The sequence below is a fragment of the Vanessa tameamea genome, chromosome 3 (genome assembly GCF_037043105.1).
Source record: "Vanessa tameamea isolate UH-Manoa-2023 chromosome 3, ilVanTame1 primary haplotype, whole genome shotgun sequence".
NCBI classification, from domain to species: domain Eukaryota; kingdom Metazoa; phylum Arthropoda; class Insecta; order Lepidoptera; family Nymphalidae; genus Vanessa; species Vanessa tameamea.
The window spans coordinates 12,120,851-12,137,744 of NC_087311.1; the positions used below are offsets into that span (position 1 = coordinate 12,120,851).

The 16,894-nt window shown below is 36.2% G+C and overlaps 1 protein-coding gene across 3 annotated transcripts in view; it reads right to left on the minus strand.

The window, feature by feature from the left end:
• Positions 1-58: 58 nt before the first annotated feature.
• The window catches only part of LOC113397195 (phospholipid-transporting ATPase VD), a 59,619-nt gene continuing 42,783 nt past the window's right edge, over positions 59-16,894 (minus strand). Inside the window, exons 2-16 of one of the 3 annotated variants that reach the window (XM_064219526.1) lie at positions 11,009-11,213; positions 9,715-10,536; positions 8,277-8,428; positions 7,868-7,913; positions 6,596-6,802; positions 6,020-6,242; positions 5,699-5,943; positions 5,074-5,292; positions 4,665-4,755; positions 4,439-4,590; positions 4,128-4,251; positions 3,597-3,859; positions 2,984-3,171; positions 2,322-2,453; positions 59-2,109 (exon numbers count right to left, since the gene is read on the minus strand). In XM_064219526.1, the coding sequence (XP_064075596.1) occupies positions 2,052-2,109; positions 2,322-2,453; positions 2,984-3,171; positions 3,597-3,859; positions 4,128-4,251; positions 4,439-4,590; positions 4,665-4,755; positions 5,074-5,292; positions 5,699-5,943; positions 6,020-6,242; positions 6,596-6,802; positions 7,868-7,913; positions 8,277-8,428; positions 9,715-10,536; positions 11,009-11,213 (3,127 nt within the window). In that variant the 3' untranslated portion in view covers positions 59-2,051. Of the gene's footprint in view, positions 2,110-2,321; positions 2,454-2,983; positions 3,172-3,596; positions 3,860-4,127; positions 4,252-4,438; positions 4,591-4,664; positions 4,756-5,073; positions 5,293-5,698; positions 5,944-6,019; positions 6,243-6,595; positions 6,803-7,867; positions 8,013-8,276; positions 8,429-9,714; positions 10,537-11,008; positions 11,214-16,894 lie in introns of all 3 variants that reach the window. The other 2 variants (XM_026635426.2, XM_026635425.2) reach the window with 2 other exon arrangements.

Below are 16,894 nucleotides of genomic sequence, written 5' to 3' on the forward strand. Positions count from 1 at the left end.
AAGGGCGCTCTTTTTGCAACGGATGCACTTTTATTGATTGTTTAAAGAAAATGGGTAATATTATTCAACTATTTATTAATAAATAAAACATAATTGTTATAATTTAATACAATTTCTGCTAAATGCTAATTTTTTTTACCTCAAAAAATCATAGGAAGATCTGTTACATTAAACTTAATGCAAGCAAATGCAAACACTAATATTCGTTGAAAGGACTAGTCGATTTAATTTAAAATACTGTTCGATTACATCGTCCTAAATACCAACGGTAACTAACTTAGTACTTTGAACATTTTAAAACAATTTCAATTTTCAATATAACAATAATAATAGAATAAGCCTAATAAAATTAAGCGGTAAATTTTATTAAAATGGATATTTTTTATTTATTGTCTATGGCAAACCACAACGTGTAACTTTTACTATGGATTTTCATTGTTAAAAGTCGAGCATAATTGTATAAAAATTTAATTATTTTAATTATTGCAGCAAATTAACAAATATTTTTTGAAGTAATTATGTTCCTTAATAGCATTAGAAAGGTTACTAAAACTAACATGTCCATGAATAAACTGGAAGCGGGACAGTTTTTTTTTAATTCACGTAGGAATCCATACAAGATCTAAAGTTTCAATTTTATGGCAAGATCTACCTTCCAGGCGTCGTTATATCTGATGAACAGAGCCTTAACATGACTGGAAAATACATATTTTATCAATACACTATACGTTTAATAAATCAACAAATTAAAAGATCTAAAATGAACAACAGTCTTAGAACATACAAGGTATTTACACAAATATTTATTTATATAAAAATATCCTACTGTACATTAACAATTATTTATGTAGAAATATATATTCGTCTGTAATGTATGTACAATTAGAAACAGTATTAAAAATAGTCAAATCTTTAGGAAACATCTAGTCGTCATCGGACTTGTGACGGAAAGAAATACACCGGCGGGTACGCTGGGAAAGGCACTTTATAAATATTCAGGTTTTATATTTATAACATTTGTCTAGAAAAAGTGATACATTAAAGAAGTGATCGAATTCTGTTGTCTGTTTTAAATACCTCCCACATCTTTAACTAATCTTTTTCTTAAAACCTTTTAAAAAGAAATAGCCTTTTTATATGCTTTTAAGTTTTTTGAAAAAATGGAATGTTGGATTCGAAGTAAAGATTATAAACGCACTCCGGCAAGTGTATTTCTCACCATCTGTACCTGAGGTGGTAAGCCACCTGAGAAATATTTGACTCATGTTATCACGCTGCTTCTGGATTAGCGCAATACCAGTAGCCACGAGGACAGACGACAGATGCCTATACAAACGCGTGCAGTCTCCGACAAGGCAAGTACACTACGAGCTATGACACGAAGGAAGCCAACGGTTGTCCATTTCATACAAAAATACACAATTTTCAACATTCATGGTTACACTATCACACATCGATCAATATGAACACGAAAACAAGAGGTTTTAGAAACCGCTACACATTTACAAGTACACTACTCGATCATTCGAATTTGTAATAAATTATTGGCATCAGTTAGTCTTTTATTTTGGAACTACATAAAATAATTTATATCGGAACTAAAAAAATAAATTTAAGTAACGAAGTGCATTCTAGTCGATATAAGTGCAATTTGCAATATACACATATTCGGGGCTGGCAAGGTTAATTCAATTTAGAAAGAGGTTTAATAATCTTAATGCATAAAATAAGTACAAATAAAACTTGAACACATAATTAACATCGGTAGTTGAAATTAAAAACATAAAAGCATCGGGCAGATCTATCGAATTACGATCTTCATAAGCACACTGATTTTTATGAACACTTTCTAATGTAAATACTAGCGTGAGATAAGGAAGGCACGATTCAGCCGTCACGTCGTGACGCACTCAAGACAACTGACGCATTGGTCCCGCGGTATCGTACAAAAGCGATATCATATATTACTCTATAATAATTATCATACATTAGTTCTAACGACAGATCACAGCCTAGGGTTAAACGTATGCGGGTGGAGTCGCGTACTGCCGTCACGTTATCGCCGCAACGTCCGAGTTCGTCTTCTGCAGTCCATCCTCGTCCGTCGGCCTGCGGGAGAGTGAATTATGAGAACTCGTAAGGGAACACGCTAGAGACTCACGGCATTGCAAATACTTCTGCAAGGTTCCATGGATGTTTTATTATATTGTGTGTAGGTTTACCCGCAAAGGTAACAGTAAAAATGAGAAAGGGGTTAAAGTAAGCACGTGTACCACGCTAGTGACGTGCGTGCGTGCGTGCGTGCGTGCGTGCGTGCGTACCTGTAGACGTGCGCGGAGGCGGAGGGCGTGTGGTAGTGCGCGGCGTAGGGGCGCGCCCGGCGGCGGCGCGCGAGCACGGCGCGCCGCAGCGTGCCCGGACGAATGGAGTTGCGCGCGGCGTGCCACGCCAGTCTGAGGACAGGTTGACATGATATTGTGCCCTTCGGATCGGATACGACACTGTTTGAAGATTGTGACATTGTTTATAGATCATATATCTTATGTTTAATTTTATTTTATAATATGTTTTCTTATATACTCGAGGCCTTAATGTAAATAATTGTTATGTATTTTTTTTATTTACTCTAGTAACGAGCCAAAAAATCCAGTATGCGATAATGTCAAAGTGGTTTTCCCCTGTTCATGTTAGATCTTATAGGCCTAAAGTGCCTAGGGTTACACAGTGTCGGACATAGTTTTGTTTTTTGTATGCTTGTGGTAAATTATCGGGTTACTGTATCGTCCGGCCTATCCGGCTTTTGTAATTTTTTTATATTTGACCAGACACTATAGCTTATGTGTTTGTGGTAACTTTAATTTAAAGCATTTCTCGTAAAAAGTTTTACTATAAAATTTAGAAAGAAAATGAACTTGAATGCCGGTAAATGAAAAAAAAGAAAGTTTGTTAAAGAATGAAGTAAAAAAATTTTTTATGGATGTACCTGGGCGCCAGAGCGGCAACCGTGGTGAGGATCACGACGAGCCAGTAGATGGGATCCACGAAGGCGTGATGCATCACGTAGTAGGTGGAGGGCAGCTTGAAGCACGTCACGCAAACCGTCTGGTACACGAGCGTCAGCACGAAGAACGAGCCCAGCGAGCCCGACAGCGCCAGCAGGTGGATCACCGTCTGCGACGGACACACGGCCGTTTGGTATTTTTGGGAACCATTATCAAAATTCACTTGTGCTTAATATATGATCGTATCGCTCATCGTATTCGTCTTATTTTTCTGTTTTCCTTGCATCACTAAGGTTCAACGTGTACTTCAGAAGCGAAACATTTATGTGCATATTTTTTTGCCACAATTAACGGTGAGTTTTGCGTAATTCTTACACATAGTTGCCTTCGATCGTGTAAAGTGTAAAGTAAGCCATAATGAGTTGCCAAATTTTCCCACAGACACACACACACACACTTACAAGTTTTTTGTTGAATAGCTGCATGAAAAAATTAGTGTTCGAATACAAACAGATGAAATTTTCACTCATATAAAAATCGCAAGAGCGAGAGTCCCAACGCACGACATGCGCAGCATCGTAGAGCGAGACTCACCCAGCTCCTCGTCTCGATGGCGACGTAGACCAGCATGACGACGAGGCAGCACGTCATGTTGCAGAGGCCGAAGAGCCAGAGGTCGACGTCGGTGTCCCAGTAGGCGGTGGCGGCCACGAAGAACACGACGACGGACACGTAGACGGACTCGGCGAGCACCAGCCAGTAGGAGTGCGCGCGGTAGGCGCGGCCGCGGCGCGACGCGGCGTACAGGCCCGGCCGCTCGCCCAGCAGCGCCGCCGGCGCCGCGCGGTCGTACGCGCCTGCGGACCGCGCCCGGTGGAAGGGGTTACTGATACTGTTTCATACTGTTACCTCGTACGACGACTTACTAGCACTAATGATACTAGCTCAAAGCTTGTGTGAGGAGTGGGGACCTAAAGTAGCCCAAGGAGATAGAATCGATCCTGCGACGTTTTACATGGCTAGGCGGCCCTTAAACCGTCGCGCATGTAGCATACACGTTATGTATTGGCATTTCCAACTGATAAAAATAGTCATAGGAAGTTTAAAAATGACGATGAAAATTACCTATGACGATGGGGGGGAAGGCGGTGAAGGCGAGGTTGTACGCCATGAGGTGCAGTTGATCTATCATCACGGACGACGAGAACCCGCAGTACAGCTGGTACCAGAATACTATGAACACGAATGTCTGTAAATTAATAAACATTTTATTTTTTTAACAAATCTTAAATGAGTTTCTTCAAACATAATAATAATATTTATTTAAATTATCTTATATATTTAAAGTATTTTATGGGTAAAATAATTTGTTATATTTTGACGTCACTAATATATTAAAATTAATATTATCTTAGTATGTAAAACATAAAACTTACGGCATTTTTCAGGAAAAAGTATAAAATCATCCTCGCTAGGCGATCGTAGCACCAATGTCCATGTACAAGGAGTAGCCTTTCAATGAATTTGAACCGAGAGAGCGCGAAGTCTGATGCCATTACTGCTTGACGACCTTCCTGACCCGACAGACCTGTTCAAAAATAATATTTTAGTCGACTAGCATTACACACAATTTTGTAATTTAGTATCGATATGAACACCCACCGACTCCAACATCGGCCGTTTGTATCATCGAGACGTCGTTCGCTCCGTCTCCGATAGCCAAAGTCGTAACTCCCAGCTCCTCCTTAACTGCCTGAGAACATAATTGTACCACGATAAACATACGCCGATAACAAGAGACGCCAGGACGAGTACTGGGCTGTAATAGCCGATTTTATCGTTGGTTTTAACCGTTTTGCACGCGTGAATATCTCGATGAATTTAGGTTTTGGGCGTCGAACTAGGATTACTCATATTTTTTATAATTTTGTAAGCCGAGAGTCAAAAATGAATTGTAAAGAAAACGAGATAGATTTGACGCTACATATACATCCATACGAATGTCGGAAACGAACTGTTCCTCGCGACACCGAGGAAGCCGGCGCGTATCTGTCTGTCTCGCGGGGCCCACCTTGACGATGTAGGCCTTCTGCAGCGGCGTGGCGCGGCAGCACAGCACGGCGGAGCAGCGGCGCGCCAGCGACAGGAAGGGCGCCACGAGGCCCGAGCGGCGGTCCAGGATGTAGGTGAGCGTGCGGCCGTCCACCACCAGCGCCCGCCCCGCGCCGCGCGCCTCCCCCTCCGCCGCGCCGCCCTCCAGGTAGCTCTTGATGGTGGACTCGGCGTGCTCCTGCCGGACGCCGGCCGCCGGCCACGGTACAGTCGCGATACAGATCCCGATAGTCGAATTATTACAGTAGTATTATCATTAATAATTGATTTAAAAGTTACCGATTCAAGGAGGAAACATGTTACTACAAACCTGACTATTAGAAATGAAAATGTTCAAATTAATTTATAAAAGAATAACTAGGGCTTCCATTCCTGTGGCCCCAGGACTACCTGGCTTCCACCTTAAATCCGGCTCTGGATGTTCACTTCCAATGTCTAGGCCGTCGCAATTTATTGACAGTCGTATAGGACGTCGGAATCTTATAATCATGCTTCGACTGCGTCAGCGACTTTTAAATCAATATAAATTATATTTGAGAACTTTTTAAGGAATGTGGTGTGAACAAATGTGGTCGAAATCTTACTTTATCCCGAGACATCAAATGTAGGAGTCGGTCGCTCTGGGAGAACAGCGCCGCGGAGTAAGCGATATTTATGGCCGTTTCGGGTTTGTCTCCGGTCAGCACCCAAACCACTATTCCCGCGTCGAGCAACGCTCGTACGGTTCGCGGAACGTCTTCCTGGAGACGGTCTTCTACGCCGGTAGCTCCGACGAGGGTAAGAGCGCTCTCCAGTCGAGCTAATGAATCTCGCAGTCGTTTTTCTCTACCTGAGAACATCGTTTTTTTTTAACAATGAATCATGGAATAGACGGTGGAGTCTATTTTTTATAAAAAGTTTTATACCTTCACCGATTTCAGATGCACGAGCATGACCAGCGAGCCATTCTTCCCAAAGCGCAGGCTGCATGGTCCGTTTCGCCATAACCAGTGTACGTAGACCAGCACGGGAGTACTCTGACAGCAACGACCTAGTCCTTTCAAAGGCAGCCGCTTCTGCGGATCCAGCTCGCATTGGTGCTAGAGCTCCAAGAACTGTACTATCAGCTCCCTTTACGTATAGAACCACCTGAAGATTAAAAAACATGTTTATTAAATACGATATACGATAACTTATCATAGTCGATGTTTACTTATAATCCAGATACAAAATAATAGCATATTATAATTTCAAAGTATAGTAGCGTACCGTCGGATTTTGATGCTGATTCTAATTTTATGCAGCCCTTGTTATAAATTATTGTTTAACTAAGTCTTATAAGGGAGTTTATAAGAGGCCTCGGTGACGTATACAGGCTGACTTTTACAAGGACTTTTGAATTATATAAATGACACTAGCAGCCTGTTTTAATTTGAACCTTTTTAATTACGTATACATACAATTATATATATTATTAAAATTAAAATTGGGTTCATTTTTACCTGACCAGTGGGCACTCGAAGTGCCACAGACATGCACTTCCTGTTAGAATCAAATTGCTGTACACGTAACACTTTAAGGTGAGATAATTCCCCACGTATTCCCAATTCCACGTCATCAGGCGATCTTCCTCGAAGTTCGTATCCGTATGCCAGAGCCGCTTCGGCTAGAGCCAGTTCGTCTGGACTTTCGGCTTCGAAACGGGCCAACTGTTATAATACATCGTTTATAGTTATTAATGTTGTCAATTTTGAAATACTTTAGTCAATTGTTATGAATATTATTTTTCTATATCTAATGTCTAGTCTCGGTAACCGATCACTTTTAACACCGAACGTCGTTACACTTCGAAACCTTCGATTTCTTTATAGTCTATTCCAATCGAAGAAGGAAAAAAGATAAACAAACCTTAGATTTACGTATGCCACGCTATTTGCTAATAGCTCAGTTATATTGTGCACGTTAGCAGTGCACTTTCTTGACTAATATATCTTTGTTTACAATGCAACACTGTTCCACTAAACTACTTATTTCCACTTTTATATTATTTCCGAAGTTCCGGTAACAGTTTCGTCGACGTTTAAAATGACATTTTTTCACCATTGATATCGCGTCAATTTGATGTCAAATGTTGTTTATTTGGCTTTTGTCCTCTTGTATTTGGAATAGACTATAGTTAATTACGCCTTGTAAGCAAAACGAATCGTATCTAATATATAGTAACCGGACATAAAACACTTAAAGAAATATTGTAGTTATACTTATAATCGAATCGTGGGAATGGAAAACGGAACGTATTTCAGAACCGAACCAAGTTGAACGATAAACCAATTTGTTTACGACTTGCTGACATTTCAAATAAACAGCGCGGACTAATATACTGCGCACTTCCATGCTTCAGTTTTATAGAGCAACATTAAGTTCTAAAATGATTGATGACGATGACTGATTTCATTAAAAAACTCTCAATATATGTAATGCAATATATAAAAGAAAGTTTATAAAAAAAAAAAGAACGAAACTCTTTAGAGAACTTTATATTAGTGAATGGTCTTTGCCTTTGAGATTGCCGTTCTATATTTGAAAAAATCAAACATTAATTTCGTTCATTGATAGAAATGATATAAGTATATCATACAATTAATTTAATTTAGAACTCTTAAGTATAATGTAAAATGAAAGTTCACTCATCTTCGATCTTCACACTAGCCAGTAATAGAAATATCATGCAAAGGATCGTATATAAGGCATATAAGTAGTTAAAGTTGTAGTACCTGTATCTCCGCCGAAGTGCTCGGTTCACTGATGCTTTCTTCCCGACTGCCAAACGGTAGTTTGGGCAAGCGAAGGCGCAAGGGCGAGGTGGTGGACGGCGGAGGCGACGGCGTGGTGGACCGAGATTCAGTTAATCTAGCGTACCTCCAAACCAATCGGATTGAATTGTAGATCAATTAAAAAAAAAAATAATGAAATCATTTAAATTAACTGTTTTGTTCATATTAACTATATCAGTAATTTTTGTTTCGTGTTTGATGGTATTGTTAAAGTTTTTCACAGAATTACAGATTAATAAGTTTGCGTTCATTAATTAAATATTATTTTTGTGATAATTAACAGAAGAGAGAATTATGTAAAGGAGTTCGTTGTTTGTTTTTTCTTCATATATGAATGGCATTAACTCACTTATCGTTGGATCGTAAAGTGCCGTTTGACTTCGAAGCTTTCTGAGATCTGAACTGATCACTGCTGGAGCTGGACAGCTGCATATCATCGACGTGCGGCTGACTCACGACCACCGTGTTGCACACCGCCAGAATTAATAAGAACTCTCGTACCTGAATAATTTAAATTTTAAATTTCGAGCGGATTTCTTTATTTTATTATGAGAAGTGTGGTTTCCGGAGCGGTTGATACAATAGTATTGATCTTGTCACTCTCTCTGAGCTCAGGAGTGTCCATAGAGTGGCTTGAGGTATATTTGTTTTAAATGCATCCAACGATACCAATAGTACTTATTGTATTATTAGCATATTCACTCCAACAAGAGGGATCGGCGTCAGACAGGCGCCGGCCGTAAGTACACCATATCCATTTCCTTCCAGTATTACGAAACGCACTGCGTCGAAGCCAACATATCTTATCGTGAACTGTACATACACCATATTATTTCAATATTAATATGACACTTGTGTACTCAAACTGTTTCGAATTTATTCAGTGGCAAGGCTTTGTGCAAGCGACTGCCTTGGTTAGGTAAAACCCACTGCTAACTTATCCTACTCTAAATAGCAGTACATAGTGTTATGGTTGATGTATTCCAGATTGAAAAAGAAGTGAGCCAGTGGAATTATCTATTATTAAATCAAAAAGAGAAATAATTTTATCTCAGTTGTGATGGCGCATTGGCGTTATAGGGGAAAAAAGGATATTTGTTAAATTGCCTATGTCTATGGACGGTGATGACCACTCAATTGCCAGAACCTATTTTAATTTAAAAATGGAATTAATTTAAATTGTATATACCTAGATTGAGTTACGATTCAAAAATGACCTTGTTCTAACCAATCAAAATGTAAATCGCCCTGTTCGATACGCAAATTTCAAATACACATACCGATTGACCATGAATAAATAAATACATAAACAATTCGTTCATTATTACACTTTTCAAAAAAAGTTTGCAATAAATCTTTTCTTTGTTGTGAAGATTCAAAATAATGCAAACTAATATTTACTTTGACAGTGATATTGAATGTTTAAAATCGTTAAAGTATAATCGTTGTCTTGATTACCAGTACCATTTATGTTCAATAAGCAATTTATTTTTATTACTTTTGAGAAAAGTAATTTTTTACAGTGTTATACGTGAGACAAGATACCTATGTTTGATTGTTAACAAGACAATAATTGTTATACCTAAATATATTTTATTAAAGTTCAATATTGATTTATCGATTCTTTACAAGCGATAGACCCTTTTGGATTCTATTTCTATTATAGGTTATTCTTAAGTCAGGATACTCTAAACCGCTGGTAGCATTTTTATAGATTTTATGTTTAATTGATTAAAGTTGAAATTTAGATGTCTTTACGAACGTCAAATATCTCAAACTACGTTTACCTTTTGCGTATGCTGAGCGTCATTGCTATCCAGTAGATGCTGAAGCATCCTTCTGTTTGGCGACACTTTTGTTATGGGAGTTACAATGGGAGGTAGAGTTGTCGAGGGCTCCGCATCTGGGCCTGGTGGGTGATCGTAATCGACGCCACTCACGGTACAACGTCTGAACACCATCTTATTTTCTGTTAACGTGCCCGTCTTATCACTGAACAAGTAGTTAATCTGTCCCAACTCCTCGGTTATATTTAACGCTCGACATTCCGTTCGTGTATTTGTTACCGAGTCGTACATTTCGACGTCCTGATGAATGTGATACACTTGCAAAAGTTTGGTCATTTCGATGGTCACGTAGAGAGAAACTGGTATCATGACTTGAAGCACAATTATATACGTCCAGAAAATAAGCAAACCCTCATATGCAGGTTTCTCGGCGTAGGGTATGAAGGGCGTGTACTTGTATAGAAAAGGACTGTATTGATCCAACCACACTTTACAGCCAACTGCCCCCGCACAACACAGGAATAGTAGGACAAGAACACACCATATAACATCCGTGTTCATTTTCTTTTCTAGCTTTGAACATTTATACCTTGGTCCTCCGTTGTTGAGCATAGCCTTTGTTTCGTGCCCCGCATAAACGACGATTCCCTCAACGTAATCTGTGTTCTTGATCGTACATTCTCTCAATAGGAGGTTCTCTGAATTAAGCGGTACACGGCAGCCGTTGGGATGTGAAATCGTTCCAGTAAATCTGTATATTTTCGTCGACGGTCGTTCCACTTCAACTGAACTTCTGAATTTCATTGGATTGAATTCCAGTTGCTAAAACAAAAAAAAACATTAATTAATCAAATTAAATACCAAAAAAGTAATACTACCGATGGCTTAATTTTTAAAATGCTAACGGTATTGTCACGGATTTTAAGGCATGTAATCGGAAAGAAAGTCGTAATCTCACAATTTTGCCGCGCTAATGATTTTTATAATATCAATAAGTCTTTGATCCGTTTTCGTGGCCGGCAAATTATGCAAGGAATCATTTTACTCTCAAATTGAGGCTAAACATCGAGCGAGTTAACAGCTCAGTGGATATCTAGTTGATGAACTACATATTTCACAATGGGACAAAAAACAATTACATTCTAGTATTTAAGCGCATAACAGATGTTTATAACAATAAATTGTTTTGTAGGCCATAAACAATGTTTCGTTTATATATGACGATATATTTTTTAATTTTGTAAGTGGTGGAGTTCCATTTTTAAAATATATTAATAATTAAGTTTGTACTTACTTTGTCTCTGAATCCCGGTGCGACAACTCGTTGTTTTAAATTAGTTTCGCCGTCTAGATTACAAGTGTCCAAATAACAAATTCCTAGAGGATTCGACGAGTGTAATAGCACCATGTCTGCCGGTACAGCCTCGTTGTTCGAGAGGTGGACTAGATCCCCGACGCGCACATCTCTCCATTTCACTCGGACGTACCTTTCCATTGATCTGTAATGACAAAGGAAACCATATAGAATAATACATTCTATAAAAAATTGCAACGGTAAATTACCCACAGTTAGTATAATAGGCTTGGACATTAGGTCAATTCGCGATGCCGCTCTACTGAGACTTTGCGGATGTTGAACTTTACCATTCATATACATACATACATATAAATCGAACTTGAAGTAAAAATAGTCGAAATTTTATATTATTTAATAAAATACACGATCTTTCAACATTAAATTCCAAAATAACTTTAAAGTACCACAGAGGTTTGGTTGTTATTGCGAAGTTCGAAAGAGCTTTCAGTAAGATTGACTGGCTAGACAGTCAAATAGGAAAAAAACATCGCTTTTTGTTTTCCCTCCGAGAACTGGCAGTTATATCCTTTTAACTTATGTATATAAACGGAATTCGTTTTATATTTCGGTTTTTCTTTTTTAAAAAGAAAAACTGATGAAATACCACTAATTTTAATATACCTATTTACCGAATGCCAATTACTTGTAAATATATTTCTACCGTATTATTAATTACTTCACTTTGTAAATACTGATACTTAATTAAAGTTACGGTAAAATTTTACATTATTACATTATATAACTGATAACCTAGGAAATATAAATACCTATACCGAACATATCATCTCCAACAAGCTTAAAAACTTTTTGGTTGTATTTTTATCATTCAATGTATTGTCTTTAAAATGTTTTGAATATAAATAATAACAATCACAGGAGAAGCACAGATATTTAAAGAATTTAAAATTGGAATTGACTTGACATATCATAGGTCCAGATCTTGTATGATCTCTGTTATTCATTCCTTATTATTATGGATTTGTGAATGTGTTTTGAATTTCATTTAAGTTGTTATTAGAACTTTTGGAAGTAAAATAAAAGTGCATATAATTAATTAAGCAAAATCAATTCTATATTTAAATAAACTCATAAAAATACTTTTGAATCGTCATGTTACAGTGTTGAATTAAATTTAAAGCTTCCAATTATGTCGAATCGAATAGTGTTGTATTTTAATTAAATATATATTTATCAAGAACTGTTTGCGGTGTATAATATAGCAGAGATAAAATCGCATGGAATATGTAAAAATAAGTGTTGTTTACTTTAACTCGTTTTATTGGTAAATAGAGTATGTAAAATTCGTGAAGTCTAGGTTTTTTATGTTTACCTACACTAGAATTCAGACGTCATTATTTCCAAAGTTTAATACTCAAGGTTACCAATATCAAGTTCTTTACCAGAAATTATTAAACAAAATTTACTTATCTACCCCATTCAATGCCACAATTCCGGTTTCTATAGAAACTTACTAGTTTCGATACACCTACTAAGAGAATTGTCTAAGTAAAGTACAATACGTATCACGCTACACGTTGTAAAACCATTAAAACGTACGTCGTATGTGGATACAACATTTTATTGTGTCAGGATTTGAATGATGATCCCACGCATAGATCGTAAAGACAAAAACGGTCGTGTTTTTAATTCTTTTATATTTTTAATCTGTTGGCAAAATGCGGATTACTTGTTTGGCTGTAAAACTCGTAATCTTGACCTAAATGCATACCTTTGTTACTTATCACTGAGCCCAATTGTAATTTAAAAATATTCTCAGGTTATGAGAATAATTATGTTGGTACGACCTCATAAGAAAAATAAATAATTAATTTGTGTTATGTCGTAGTACTATCAGAGTGTCATAGAAATAAACTATAAATTGGAATACATACAATGACTCACACTTGTATAAGATAAATTATATAAAAACAATCATTATCAACTCATTATTCATTTTACTACAATGTGAACCGTTAAATCAAACATGACGTAATGTTGTAAAAAGAAACATTAATAAGCCACATTATTTGTAAAAGGAAACCAAAATTGACTACAAAAAAAGAGAAATAAATAAGTCACAGGGTTAATTGAAAAAATAATGTTATTCTAAGCGCTTTGACGTCGGCGATGTTATCGCTAAGGAGGTTTGTTTCGAGCCGATAACTCGTGAATAAGCAACAGGTAACAAAGTCACAAAAAGAAAGCGATTGTCGATTATTGCGTCTGTTCCGTTGCTTTCACTGTTCCGTCTTCATTGTTGTTCATTTCGTTTGTTTCAATCGTTCCACCGTCAGCGACAACGCTAACCCGATTTGGAAGGAAAATATTTCTTTGTTGCATGTTAAGTTTGGTCAAATGCTTAATGGCGTTTCTTTGCCGTATAATTTATATATTCGCATGTCACGTTTTTGTGTTTTGTTTTGTCATAATTTATATCAAACGTTCTATCGTGTTATAACATATTTAGTGAATATTTAAAAAGTGTTAGCAATACTGTAGTTACGTGAACATAACACTAACAGTATCAGACTGTAAATGTTACCGGTAGGTAATAAATTTGGCTCACAAGGTGGACCAACAAATCGTTTCTTGGTATCTGGGTTGAATGGTTGATTTCTTAGCGACATTATTCACCATCGAGCACGAGATGAATTATAAATACAGATTGAATTCATAAAAACTTGATGGTGCTTGTCCGGATCTGAACCCACGATTACGGTCAAGATTTATTATTTTATCTTAGCAAGAACACTTTTGTTTAATCGTAAAAACACTTATATCAGTCTGTCGAGCATTGATTTTTCAATCGCATCGTGTAATTTATGCACTCACTGCGAATTATCTTTATTGATTCTGTGTATATGTACGTGATAAATCAGAAGTGGGTTATCAATGTGATAACTGCTGTTACGAAACACGCCAATATTATGTTGTACCACGTAACGGTGTAGATTAATCTATCTAAGTTTTCGCTACCATTGAAAATGCAGTTATGTTCAAATTATCTAGAGGTCTTCGTTTGCTTGTATAACGAAACCCATTGCGTCTATAAATAGAGTACTCTTTATGTTGACCAAAGACTAAGGAATGTTATTGACTAGGTCATAGAGAAAAACTACACACAAAGTACATTTGCCTTATATGGTAAACCGAGTTTATGTGCTCTTTGCCGAACAGAGGTCGTCTTATCTTTAAAAACATTGCTCCTAGAACAAGTTCAAGCCGTGAACTACCACGTTTGCATCAATCAAAAATGTATACGAAGACGTGCGACGCCTCTGGCAGATAGTTTATGAAAGAACGATTTTATAAAACAAATTTTGTGTATCGCAAAAGATTCCATAATGCAATCAAAACGCACACTAACTTTATAAAATAATAAGTATTAATATTACACTTCTCACCGATAGATTATCTTTCATTCGATAATCAGTACATGAATGTTGGTGTAACTTTAAGTGCATTTATTTTGAGTGATTAATATTTTGATAAGTAAATTCGAATACGGCGAAGTGTTTACTCACTACATTGTTAACTTTGCCTGAATAAATACTTACATAGTCTGTATTGTTTTATCCATCAATAGCATTCATTAGAACTTACTTGTCATTAACGTTCATTTGTATAACAAGGATGTTATGGGGCTCCGTAGCCTTAACCAAAACCATCGAATATCCGAAATAAAAATCTATCCAAAACCGTTACCGAGTTCGATCAAATTATATTAAATATATTATGTAGCTATAATAAATATAAATATAATTTTATCAAATATCCAATTATAGAATACCAAATAATAGCACTAAATAAATAGTGACTAAAACCATCCGAAACAAACGTATAAGCTTAAATCATTTTTACATATCCATCACATCCCTGGTATAAATAACATTATTATAATATATTTCTTATATTTTTGTCCCAATTATTATGGGACGATGGCTGGGTATAAAAAATCGGTTATGGTCTCATTTTGAAGAACTTCAGCCGTAGATGTGCTGAAAATTATACAAGATTCTTGCGGAAGCTTGTGAGAGCGGAAAAAAGTTACTGGCCGGTTAGAGAGCGGTACTTCAACGGTATAAGAAAAAAATGAAAAACATAAACAAAATTAAAGTAAATTGTCATCGACAGACTCCAATTATAACTATTTGACATTAAAAATTTCATTTAAAAGAGGCTTTATCATTTTGGTGCCAAATATAGATGAGTCACTTGCAGTTTACAACGAAATTAAATCTAAACAAAACTTGTCAGAGATATCGAAATTCGTAAAATATCTTTTGAATAAACACGAAGTTTCGTGGGAGACCCACTAAAATATAGTAAAGATACTGTCAATAACACGATCATCAAAATTTCATTACGATTGCGTTTAAATATTTTTGTTGTGGGTTAAAAGGTGAAATTGAAAGCGAAAACCAATCAAAGTTCATTTCAACGGGGCGACGTGGGAGACTTAACTATAATGACTCAGTTAATTCACTTTCATTATTCATTGTTTATCTGGGATTCGATCGAGAAAGTCGGTGTTTGTTTCTTATTCGTATCATATTAAAAAAAATACAATAAATATAATTAAAGGCGGTCTCACTCCCACGCGACCCCAAACGACGTGTGAAACGGTAAATAACGCCGCTAAATACGTCATACGTAATTGTTTATTTCGTATATATACATATTTAAGTATGTTTATATATTTGACTATATATATTTATTATTGTAGCATATTTTTATTTGATTATTTACATCTATAATACTTAATTATTTGACTTTATTAAACGTATATTATACGTATTTAATTATTCAATGCTACTTATGCGTCGAATGCTATTCTCAAAATTTGTCTGTAAAAGTTCTCTGTCTTAGCGATAAGATCGCCATAGTGCATCTTCTCTCGCTCGTGTGTTATATTAACTCTCGAAAATTTTAACTTAAAAAAAATACTAAACTAGTATAAGTACTTGTGTAAACGCGTTAAACGCCCGCTCCGGCTCCTTGGGAATTATATTACCAGTGGAAAGGAAAATACCCTAAAGCTAAAATTGATCTTTTGGGAAATGACGTTTAACGTATTTACATTAAATCTCATTTTATAAAAGTACCATTTTGGCGCTTAAGATGTTCTTTCTTTACACATACTCTCTGGTCTATAACTTTTCGTAATAAATGGGCTACCTCTAACTATAGACTTTTAAATCGGACTGATAGTCTTGAGTAAAGCTCGTTCAAACAAACTATTAACCTCTTTATAATATTGTATATGTAACGACATTTAATAAAATATGTTAAAAATAAAAGTATTGATAAGAATACGTTGTTGAGCATTACATTTACAACAATTATTGGTTAAAGTTCCAAGATTTTTAACGCAAAAATAATGATGACCGTATTTATTTTGTGTCTCTCAATGTTTGTTTTTTTATTTTGCCTCGAGATCAATAGTATCTACAAATTCAATCATAGATCTGTAGGCGTGATAATGATTCATAGTGCCAAAAAAAATCCACGGAATATTTATAAATGACGATTTTGGAAAAAAACTGGCATATGATTATTCGATTCCGAAATAAAATATTCATCAATTTTCAGAAGGAAATATTAACCTTTCAACCGTAATAACGGCCCTTTAATCACATCAAGATCAGAGAAAATATTTTAAAAGCCGCTTTCAGCCTTGTCCTCGTTGAAGTTCAAGTATGAACTACAAGTAAGGTTTTTGCATAAACCTTACAACAGCGGGCAGAGTTAGTACTAATTTCAAAATATATGGAAACGGCATATATTTTCGATTTGGTCACGTGATCAACAATTGTTTTGAAT